This window comes from Belonocnema kinseyi, chromosome 5 (genome assembly GCF_010883055.1).
Source record: "Belonocnema kinseyi isolate 2016_QV_RU_SX_M_011 chromosome 5, B_treatae_v1, whole genome shotgun sequence".
Lineage (NCBI taxonomy): Eukaryota > Metazoa > Arthropoda > Insecta > Hymenoptera > Cynipidae > Belonocnema > Belonocnema kinseyi.
In genome coordinates, this window is record NC_046661.1 from 31601767 (window position 1) to 31614455 (window position 12689).

Consider the following 12689-nt stretch of genomic DNA (forward strand, 5'->3'; position numbering starts at 1 on the left):
AAAATACTATATACATTTTCAACCAAAATATCTTATCCAGAAATATATTTTGTTTTAATTATTGTTATTTTAAATTTAAACAATAATGTTTAAACACTTCAATCATTTAAAAATTTGTTTCTTTGGTATAAATATTTGATTATTTTAATTCAAAAAAATAATTTGTCAAAGAACAATGTTTTCCACACTTGTTTATCTCGAAATGTCTTTTTATAATAATTTTTAAAAAATTAAAAATATGATTTTTCGAGAACATTTTTTTTATAATTAAAAAAAAGACTGTACCGAAAACCTGGATCAAGCTTCAGATCTGAAAAAATTCAGCGATACATACATGTCAAACTTTTCTAACCTCAAAACATCTTTCTACTGCTTTACCGTCATATTTTACGAAGAATGAGAAAACAAGAATTTGACTTCGTAGTACGATGAGGGCAGCACCTCGATAGGGCAAAAAATGTGATGTCCTATATATATAATTCCCCACTCCGACGCCCCATACCGCATCTACGTTTATAATATCTTTGGCTGCAGACAACCAATTACGAGTATACGAATGAAAATGGCGTTTGTACGAGTTGCTACTGGTAGCAGCAAAGCAATTAAAGAGAGCGCGCTTGTATCTTTACCCATGCGTAAATCTTGGCTTCCTGCATCGAAAACGATGTGGGAGGCATGTACTTTCGGTTGTTAAACATTTCAAACGTTCAAACACTCATCATAAAGGTAATTGGGGCCACTACTAATACCGTTTATTATATTATGGATGAAATGCATTCCTGAGGAGATATTCTCGAAAACCGATTTTCAGTATATATGGCTAATGATACGCGCTTTATCTCGGTAACCAATTAGGTATTTTCACTCCAACCCTCAACTAACTTCACTTCGTTGAATGCTTAGATGCGGCACGGGACGTCGGAGTGGGAGAACGATAGATATATCCAAAGATATTAGGTCCTAGCAAAGATATTAGGTCCTAGATACCGCATGGATCAGTGGTGGGGACGGCCGATATATATATCAAACTACATTTTTGACTATATCGAGGTGCTGCCCTCTTCAACTTTACACCGTTTCTATGGCAACCGCGTCCACCTAGCACGTCAGCTTGTACGCTAAAAATGTTATGGACACTGAATTACCTAATTATATTCAAATTAAAGAGTGTCTAAAAATATTCTATTGATTATTATTTTAAATTTTCGAGACAATAAATAAATATAAAAAAACTCTTTTCGTACTTTAGAATTTTAGTCAAATTTCTAAAATTATTCAAAAAAACTAAACTTAAAATTTAAATGAAATTATGATAAAATTAAAAAAATTAATTAAATTAATTAAAATTCCAAATTAAATAAAATTTAGTTGAATTTAAAATTTAAATAAAATTTAGCTAAATTCAACCTTTAAACGAAATTTAGGTGAATTTAAGAATTAAATAAAGTTTAGTTAAATTAAATTAATTTCTCGTCTGGTTTCTTTTCAAAGAGAAATTTTCTAGATAATTAGTAAATAAGTTTTAAAACAATTCTATTCGTACTTTAAGATTTATGGTAGTGCAATTTTAAACATCATTGTGTAAAACTAAATTGAAAGATTTAATACAATTTAGATCATTTCAAAAAGTGAATACATTTGAGTTAAATTCAAAATTTTAGTAAAATTTAGTTGAATTTAAGTATATTTCAGTTAAAATTGTAGATGTTGAATGGTGTTAAATTTAAGTGCAATTTAGTTCAATAAAAATGTAACTGTCGTTAAATTTTAAATTTGATTGAATTGAATACAAATATATGTGGGTTCTTTCTTGGCTTCAACAATGGAGAGCATTCAAATAAGCTGGAGAAATTACAAAAAAGTCCCTTATTTTTATAATAATTAGTTAAATTCAGCAAAAAAACTCAGGAAAGTAATTAGGACTCATAGTTCTAAAGTTTTTGGTTTGAGACTTTTCAGAAGGTTTTAAATGAGAGAAATTTGAAATAAAAACAATGAAAATTACAGTATAATTATTTTCTTTTAGAAGCGTGAAAATAAAATAATAATTATTAAAAGAAAATAGTTTATAAATTTTAAATTCAAAATCTTAGTATTTGTAAAATTTCAAATATTTTTCTAGTAAAACCTGTCAATTCAAATTATTTAATTTTAAACGTTTTAAATGAAATCACTTATGATTCGGCAATACATTTTTTTCAGCTTTAGGATATAAATAATTTAGAGCTGCAATAAGCAGATTATTCGATGTCAAACCTCGTGAAAAATTGGAATAAATGTAAAGCCTTTGAAATCGAAAACTTTTTATAAGAAGAGGAATTTTAAATTGAAAAGTTTTAATATATTTTAAATTTAAAACATTCAAATTGAGTAATTTTATAAACCGAAATTTCAAGAATTGTATTATTTGAAATTTTTCATGGAATTGATAAATTAAAAATAGAAGAATTAATATTTTTTTAATTTTGAATATACCTAAAGTGTAATCTGATAAATTTAAATTATTTAATTTTGAAAGTTTTTAATTGAAAATTGAAATGCGGAATTCTAAATGTTTGTACTTGGGTAATACCAGATTTTGGAAGCCATTAATTTAAGCCTAATGAAGTTAGAAGGCTTACAGTTGTCAATTTTACGATATTAAACCCTTATATTCAAAACCAAATTAAATTTCGATGTTAAAATTTTTAATTGTTTAGGATTTGATCCTTAAATTCAGAATTTGTTCAATGCTTTACATTTTTAACTTTACACTTTAAAACCTTTTTTTTTAATTTGAATCATCGAGAAAAAAATATTATCTTCGATTTGACGTGAGTCTTGTTTACGTATACGCTGCAACTTGATTACCATTTTGAATTTCAAATGCACTATAATTTGGCGCGACCGAATATATGGTTGCCTGTCGCGCCTCTACAAGTATGTGGCCGAACTAAAAGCAATATATATATACAAGACCACAAACTTGTCTGCCACGCTACCTATCGGTATGCGGTGCAACTAATCTCATGCTGTATCTACAAAGATATTGTCTGCACACACGTAACCTATCATTATTTTTTGGGCATTTTTAGCGATTTCTAGCGGAGAAAAAAAGAAACTTTGAACGTCGGTAAAGTCGAGATCAAGTGACTAAGTTCGTTCATAAAATTCCGGTGCAAAATGATTTTCATTTTTTTGGTCCTAAAAATAAAAGATAAATTTCAAATTGGAAACATAGCAACACCAGCAATGTGCTAAAATTTACTCGTCGGAGTTCTCCAACCAACTTCCATAATTCTTGACGTTGAATCGATCAGCTGATAACCGTTGTTGACAGTGAACCAACCAGCAGGACTCAGCGTCGGACTCGCCTTGTCTTTCGGCCCCGGGCGAAATTTTATTTTTGGAATTGTTTCATACCAGTATAAAAAATCTACAAGAATATATAACCATTAGAAAATTTTAATTATTTTCTGCAGATGTACATTTCTCAAGATGGGACTTGGACGAATTTTCGAGTAGACATTCTAAGATGTTCCTCGATTTTTTTAAATCGAGGCATCTACTTTATCGACGTTAAAAATTTATTTCCTAATTCCTGTAGTATTTTACTCGAAAATTTTTTTCGTAATTATGAACATTTTGATATATACAAACGTTCCTTAGTGCTTTCGGTATAACTTCCTAAATCATGAACACGATACCTAAATCCGTTTGGACGTAATGAGGACCGAAAATAATGAAAATCATTTCATTCTCCATACAAAATTATTATGAATGAACTTAAGTCACGTGATCTCGACTTTAGCGACGGTCAAAGTTTCTTTTTCTCTCCGCTAGAAATCGCTAAAAATGCTCCACAAATAATTATAAGTTACGTGTATGCAGATACTTATTTGTTGATTTGCAACGAATGTGCAAATTTTATTTCTTAGATTAATTTTTTTGAAGGTTTAGACGATTTAGTCCAAAACTGGTGTCAGTGCTCAATATACGTGAACCAAAAAATCCGAAATGCATCAAACCAACAATTATCTGCATAGTGCTATAACTCGAATGGTACTATCCTTTTTCATCGATTTATAAATAAACTTTCTTTAAAACTATAAACACATTGATGTATACAAACGTTCTTTAGTGCTTTTTATTTAATCTGTCAAATTTTGAACACGATATCTCAATCCGTGTGGACACAGTGAAAACCAAAAAAAATGCTCATATCCGGGGAGTAGTTTGGTCACGTGGTCACGAAGAGCATGCCCTTTCTATTAAAGGCATACATTATGACAATATTATCTACCTCGTTTCTACTGCGTTTCATATTTTAAACTCGGAATAAATCCTTTTTTTCATTTATGGTATTATTTGAATTCATCATCTTATAGTTTATTCGTCGTTTCAGATAATATTATTGTTTAAGAGTTGAAATAAAATTTTCAAACAAATATATGGGACCATTCTATTATTTGCATGCGAATAGAATTTTTTCCAATTTTGATTAAACTTTCTTCAGCCCCTTTAGGACGTGAGAATTTTTTGAAAAAATTATTTTCAACGATTTTCGTGGAAAATTATTTTAAAAAAGAGCCTACGTTGAGACACTCTGCCTCGATGGCTATTGAACATTTGTGAATATTCAAGTGCATCGGAAAACCGATTTTTTTTGCTGATTGACTTCACTAAAGTGCGCTCTATCCCTATAACCAATGAATATTGTTTAAACTTATAGGGCTCATGTTGAAGATAATAAAATTTTCTACAAATCATATGTGAAGCACTCTAAGTCACAAGATGCATCATTTACTTTAGCAGATATTCCCAAAAATCGATTTTCAGTATTTATGACCTAACAGGGTTGCTACAATATGAGTCTGGTTACAACATTCCATGACTTCCAGGTTTCCCAGACAAAATTTTGAAAAATTTCAGCTCTACTTTTTTTTAATTCAGCCAAATTAATTGAATTGTAAACAATTGTAATGCAATGAAAATAGTTCATCAATAAGTTTTATTGAATTCAAAACAATTATCAATATTTTTATCAAAGTGAAAAAAGTATTTTGTAATCATGAACATATTATTTTTTTGTTATTACTTCAAGAACAATTATAGTCGAACTATTTATGCAAAGATTAGGATTACATTTACAAATAATAGTAATATAAAAAAACTCTGAACTTTTTAACAAAGTTAAAACAAAAGTTTTAGATCGCAAGAACTAATAAAATTGTCTATATAAAAATGTACCAAAATTTAATCAGTTCATGAATTTCTTCTCAAACATTTTTCAGGTCTTATAGCAACCCTGCCTAATGATATGTGCTCTATCTCGGTAGCTAAAGAGTATTTTTGAAGCTACAGGGCTCGTTCGAAAGGTAATTTAATTCGCTACAAATCATATGATAACTCTTGTGATAAAATACATCCCTGAGGAGGTATTATCAAAAAACAGATTATTGGTACTTTTGACTGAACAAAAGTAATTTTCTCGCGAACAGGATCAGTTCAGATATTGTCTCAACGAGTTTTCAGCACTCCTAGGTACCAGAAAAAGCATGCCACATTCACTTTTATTAGTTGTTTCAAGTAGGCTTTTTTGCTTTCCGACCCCCATGCATAGGCAACAGAATTGTTGCTTTTAGTTGAAAAAAATTTTAAACACTACAAATACTGTTGCATTTATTGATTATGATATTAAGCACTGTGCTTGCATTTACAAATAATTCGGGTCATAAAGAGTTAAAGTAGACTTTTGCCAGAGATAAAAATAAAACAATGTTCTAGCTCTGAGAAGCCTAAGGTTACCGTGTCCTGATTATCGACCTTTTTATTGATTTCTATTAGACAGTAAGTTTTTCGGAAAAAGCTTGTGTCTGTTGCATTCCACGTGGAAAAATGTGCTCATACGAATAAAATACATAAATTTTCAAGCAAAACTACAGCAATTTAATGTCCTGTCTTCAATATTTTACGAAATATCGCCTCGAAAAACATTCCCTTTGATAAGAATTGACCTTTGACATTCAATATTTCGTGGTTTTGCTAAAAAATGTAGATACTTTGATTATAATCAGAATTTTTCACGTGGAATAGAATAGATAAAAGTTATTCCCGGAAAACTTAATAAAATTGCATAGAAAGAGTGATTTTCGAAACACAATAACTGTAAATTAACAGCGCTAGAGCATAGTTCTTTTTTTTGTTTTTATCTGAATTCTTGATAATTTCGCACTTTCTCAGGCTTTGTGGCGACTTATAAAATTTAGTACTGAACTAAATCAGATAAGATATTTCCGCATATATGTATTATTATACCCAATTAAAACATTTTATGTGAAAAGGGCCGAAAATGAACTACTTGTTTATAAACAAGGCTTGTTCATTATATATTCATTTTTTCAATTCACGATAATTTTTATTAAAATGTGCGGTATACTTTCCCCTAAAAAGAAACGCGTTCGATCTTTTAGAAATAAAATGCTATATTTTAAAAAGTGATTTGCTTATAACAATAACATTGTAGATTAAATAAATTATTTGTCTCTTGAGTGTGTCCAAGTTTTAAGTTCATTCTAAGTATAGTTAAGTGTTAAAAATTAAGAAAATATTTTACCTAAAAAGTAAAAAACTGAAAACTACTAATTCGCACGTTTGTAAGAATTTATTGTTCTTTAATTATAAAAAATCCCAATCGATTAATAAGTGAAGGCTTCGTTGAATAGTGACTTCCAGATTTGCATCGCTGTGAATTACTTGAGTAAATATTTGTATTTTTTAAAAATATTTCTCGATTTGGTATTGAAATAAACTATAATTTTTTGTTACGTTCTTACTACCCTTTTACATAAAAGTGGTTTCTAATCTATTTCCTAGAAATTGTAAAAATACCCTATACGCACTCCGCTTCCTTTAAATCTGATGTTGTAAAGATGCACTGTAATTAAAAAAGAAATAGAAATCTAAAGAAAAAAACTTATTTCACCGTTGTACTGTCATCTAATCGGATAAGGATCTAAACGACACTGGGACGCAGGAACTTGTACGATTACAAGAAACCACAATAATTTATTAAGACATCCTGCTGTACAGCGGAGATTTTCCAAAAAGGCAGTGCAAGACGACGCTGTCAACCTTCTTGTATAATCTCTACAATATTAGCAACAATAATTAGTGGACGGATTTGTTTAATTTGTATTTAAACTGACCAAATCCGCCCACTATCAATAATCGAATAAACTACCGACATAATTTTATTTCATTTTTAGATAAGTTTCCTTTTATTTGACAAAAAAAACGGATAATAAAGAGGGAGAATGGCGATGGCAAGGACAGGGGCCGTTTCACTATAATTATCGTTATAAACAATTTTAAAAAATCTTTATAATTGACGCAGGAGCTAAAAACTTATCCATTTAAATCAAAACAGAGTTGCTAATTCGGTGAATACAACATTTTAATATTAACTGGAGGTATAACAAATAAAGAAAAACGTGGTTCACATTTTGGTACATGTTTGACAATTCTCGACTTCGCATTTGGCTCTTATTTTATATTACAATGCAAAACAAAATATACATGTTGCGCCTATTTCATTGGGACTGCGCGTCGTTAATCACAATTATTCGGTTCGTCGCTAAATTGCTCAAAATGCCGAAAAAAACAACTTGAATGTTTAAAAAAAAAACATTTATTACTTGGGAAACGTTATTGGAATCCAAACCTCGAAGCTTTCGGGACAATATCAGCTGAAAGTTTACTCAGTAAACTGTAAAAACTTGAATTGAATAATAAATACAGAGTTCTGCTCTAAATTGATCAAATATTAAACAAAGGCAGACAGGATCTCTGAAACCTCGGGATAGGAGGTGAGCATTCGGCGTATGAAATCAGAAGGCAGAGATGATTGCGAAAAAGATTCGCAGCGCCATTTGAATTCCTAGTAAATTAATACTTACAGGTATGCGGGTGCGATCTCTGCACCATAACGATCACACGAAGCAGCCCCATGCCCTGCGACTCGAGCAAACAAACTGTACAAGGATTATTTATCGATACACATGATTCCGACTGCACTGCCACCAAATGGGCAGACTGACGGAAATTCGCTTCCAATTTTCAACGTTACTTACACGAATCGCTCCACCCTCGATTTTTAGTTGTAATGAAAAATAAAAAGAATTAAAAGAAAAAAATATTAAATCGAGGGTCGAGAGACGAGAAAAATTAAAAGTTAGAGCGGAGAGAAAAAAAATCAGCCCCTGCGCTGTCCGAGCGAAGAATCGGACACCATCGAATCCCTTCTCAGTTTCCTCTATCCTACGCCACTTTACATTGTTCACTATCAATATGTTAAAATACAAAGGTCACTCATACAAATCTCATCTCGCTCTCACACACACAATTTCTTTTAAAATAATTATCATAAACGCGGATACTTTTGCCATTTTTTTCTTGTTTAATTAATTATTGTAAATAATCGGGGACTGGTGGTTAGTTATTTGTTCTCCTAATGGTGTAAGTACGCTCACGCTAAGGTCAATGGTATGTACAGTAGGTGAGGTATGCTTCGGGATCAAGGACACGGGGTGATAGATGAGACTTTGACGCGCGTTCGCTATCCGTCATTCTCCTGGCTATTCATCCTCCTCCTCGTATTCTTCGTCGCTCTCCTTTTTGGCAAACGCCGGCGGCGCTACCACTACCGGCGCACCATCCTTTAACTTCTTTTTGTAGGCAGTCATTTCCTGAAAAAAGATGAAAGAGAATTAACTTTTAATATCTTTTATTTTATGGAAATAAAAACAGATACATGTTAAGTAGAGGACTTTACGAAATCTCTGTTTCGCGTTCTTTTCAAAAATGCAACAAAATTATCTAGCAGTTCAGATCAGTTACGGGAATTACAACTGGTGTACAACTTTCTCCATTTTTCTGGATTTATTGTATTCTATTGCATGATAAATATAACTTCACAAAGTTTCTTGAATTTCTTTGCAACATGAGAAAATATGTCCCTTCAAAGGAAAAGGGACACGATTGTCGGTTTTATTTTAGGAGTATTTAAAGAACAAATTTAACACGGATGCTTATGGAATTAAAATAACCAAAGAGGGAAGAGCTACTATTTTCTAGATTCTAGAACAGCAGCTTCTATTCACTATACTTATATCGATGGCTCCATTGTAAAGAGCTTCAATTCTGGTTTAGTACATATTTTACAGCTAGAATGTCCCAACTCAAGTCGAAAAATTTAGAAGCTCGTCTGCAAACATATACAGTTAGTGTCCGCGAAATAGCTAACGACAGTATCCGATATGTGACTTTATGTACGAAATAATGATTAAAAGCAGTGTGAAATGTGCGAAGGTTTAAGTTTTCAGCATAATCTATTATATTTCAAAATTAAATTGTACAACCTTTTTAATAACTATTGGTTCGTATATGGATCTTTAGAAACCTGGTAGAAAATTGTTCAAAAAATATGATCCGTCACACATGGGCAGAAAAAATTGGCATAAAGCAGAAATTTATGAGATTGAAAGAGAAAAATAGATATGTCCGCCTCTTCCACTCTCATGAGTTTCTGCGTTGTGCAGCCGTTTACTGCCCTTATGGGACTGCACCGGCAAGGAATAAAAGCGAGAAAATAAATAAACGAGATGGATGACGTTAACCATTCGAAATTCATTTTTATATATTTCATTTAATATTTAGAATGCGATAATTGCTTTAGAGACGAATATGTCTCTCGCCAATCAAAAGTCGTAGAAATCACGTGGGTTTTAAGCATTTTGAAGCGTCTTTTTTCCAATTAATATAATTTTTTAAATGCCAGAATAATTTTTTGACAACAAATTTGAAATTAACCATATTAATACTTAGTAAAAATAATTTTTTTTTACGAAAACAAGTTTTTCAAAAATCACATGAGTTTTATCGTTTTATATTATAACAAAAAAAATTTATATTTTTCTATTCAAAATACATATATTTACTTATCGTTGAAATGATCTTCGCAACAATATAATGTTGGTCTTATAGATGTTGTACGGCACATGCCATGGAGAACAATATTGTACCATTTTTTCGTTCCTCACATTTGGGTATAGATATAATTAATTTTCATAGATTATTGAAAGGTGTTCTTACATTTGGCAGAAAATACCAATGGTTGTGTGCAATATATTTGGATCACTATTTTCATACTACATCGATTTTTTCCTGTCCAATTTTCAACCGAAATATATTATGACATTGAACAGATTTTTCTCAAGATCTCTTGAAAAATCTGGATATAAATTAATTACCTTTACCCCTCAAAATATACCCAAAAGTCATAAATGCTAAGAAATACATTTCGATCACTTTTTCCTACTGCCCGAGTGAAAAAATTGAGCGGGTCCCCGTAGGCCCTACGGCAGCGATTCCCAAACCAGTGCCGCCGGCCAATGAGGCTGCCGCCGGCAGGGGGATGCCACCCCGGGCTCAGCCACTCGGCAGCCCCCCGCTGTGAGGACCCTTTCATTGTCATGAGATATAAGGCTGTTTCAATAACTAAAACCCTTATGATATGGCCCGATTCAATTCTAATTATCTGAATCATTTTCCTGATGTAATTTTAAGAAAATGAAAAAATAATTGATGAAAATCGGTTAACATTTCGAGTAATTAAGCATATCGTTAAGAACACGCCAAATTACAAGAACTGTCAACTGGCATTGAAGATATTAACCGATTTTTATCAACTTTCTTTTCATTTGCTTAAAATTAGATAAGGAAATTGACTCAACTAATTAAAATTTAATTTATTAATATATTAACACATTTTAATTTTTCTCAACCGGTTCTAATTCTCTCGCGTAAAGCATGGTGTGTCAAGCAGTGAAGCAGTCAAGTGTCCCCCTTGCCGGCAGGGTATTGTGAAAAAATGTGAGGGTGGCGGCCCTGCCGCTCCCCAGATAGTGCATAAAAAGTTTGGGAATCGCTGCCCTACGGCGTAGGGCACCGATTCCCGAACTGCTACCCTGGGTAGGGTGGCTACCCGGCGGATGCCACCCCGGGCGGAGTAGCTCGGTACGCTCCAAGGCAGGGTCCCCGCTGTGAGCGTGGGACTATTTTTTTTTTGACCTAGCATGAATGCCTTTCATTGTTCTGAGATTGAGACATGTTATAACAACTGAAGTTATGAAGGTATGACACAATTATATTATCAATTATCTGAACAAAAGTGTAATGACTTTTGAATGTAATACTTCTACTTTACCACTCTCCCCTCTCGTTGATTCTAGCTAAGGATAGTTCGCCTACAACGCCTACACAAGGCCCTCGGGGCCTCAGTAGTCCTTGCGCCCTGTCTACGGACAGGTAATTCTGTATCTTTCGGCCAATAAACAAAAGTGTTCTTATATCAAGTATAAGAGCAGTATAATTCACTAGAACGTCACATAATTTTGGCGATCCTAGCCACGATCCCTTTGATCGTTACGACGTTCTTCAGGGATAAAAAAAAAGAATTTGTGAAGTTAAGACAGTTAAGTGCAGTTAAGTGAATTGTGGCAACATAGTCCCATATGTGTGAAAACCTACGAGGTTTCAAAGATAGCGCAAGTGTACTACCAAGGCAAATAAGGATTATCAGTAAACGATTAATCTTTAGCCAAAAGAGATCACGCTAATAGTGCAAATCAAGTGAAGCTACTAGTGACTCTTAAGAAAGGCGCGACGTGACTCTTCAAAGGGGACACCACGGGAGGCTAAGAATTTCCCGATTTTCCGGCCAGCTGTCTACCTACGGAGCTGCAGCATCCCGCCTGACCCTGCCAACATCAGTAGACTACCATCGATTATCAACTGCGCCAGCGACACTCAAACTCCTGTTGCGTAAGTTTAGTAAAAATTGTAATAATTCAAAAATAGTAAGAAGTAATACGCGGCTTCTTTCTTCAAAAAAAAAAAAAAACGCCTACGTTTAGTTTATAAAATTAATAAGCATTGTGCAAATTGCGTCGCGATCCGAACTACCAAAATTGTGCGATAAAAATACTACCTCACACTGGCATTCGCAGCGTATAGACAAAATTTAATAGAATACCCGACGGTAGAATCGGAAACAAGTGAAGAATCTTTAGGTAACCTAAATCCCGATACTAATCCTTTCCTCACGGCTCGAGAAATGTCTAAAGAAGATTTATCGTGCAGTTGGGTGGAAGCATCCACAATGATGGATGACCCCATAAAATTTATTATAGAAAAATTGGGTGGTATGGAAACCTTTTAAAAAAAGATAGAAGATGCGCTACGAATTTTAAACGCTGAAAATTCTCAGCGCGCAAGACAAATTGAATATCTCGCGAAGCAGGGAAATATGCTCTTAACGGAAGATGAGAGTTCGGGAAAAAGAGAAAAATATACCTCATGCGAAAATCGCGTTTTAATAAAACCTGAAAATTCGTCTATTCCTCCGCAAGGAAATAAGCAACTAAAAGATTCCCCTTGCCAAAGTATTGATATTCAAAAAGTAGAAAATTCGTCTCTTCCTCCACTAGGAAATAATAGAACAGATCAGGCTGAAAATTACGGGCAAAACGTACCAGTAGTAACCCAGGATCCCCAGGAAAGCGTGCGAATATATAATTTTCAAGGCCGAGAGTCTAGAAGTAGCTCTACATCCCCGACTCCGCGAAGAAATTTCACGTCTTCTCAAGCTA

The 12689-nt window shown here is 32.9% G+C and overlaps 1 protein-coding gene across 2 annotated transcripts in view; it reads right to left on the reverse strand.

The window, feature by feature from the left end:
• Positions 1-7230: 7230 nt before the first annotated feature.
• The window catches only part of LOC117173495 (high mobility group protein DSP1-like), a 91310-nt gene continuing 85851 nt past the window's right edge, over positions 7231-12689 (reverse strand). For both annotated transcript variants that reach the window (XM_033362110.1, XM_033362111.1), the window contains exon 5: positions 7231-8726. In XM_033362110.1, the coding sequence (XP_033218001.1) occupies positions 8616-8726 (111 nt within the window). In that variant the 3' untranslated portion in view covers positions 7231-8615. The remainder of the gene's footprint in view (positions 8727-12689) is intronic.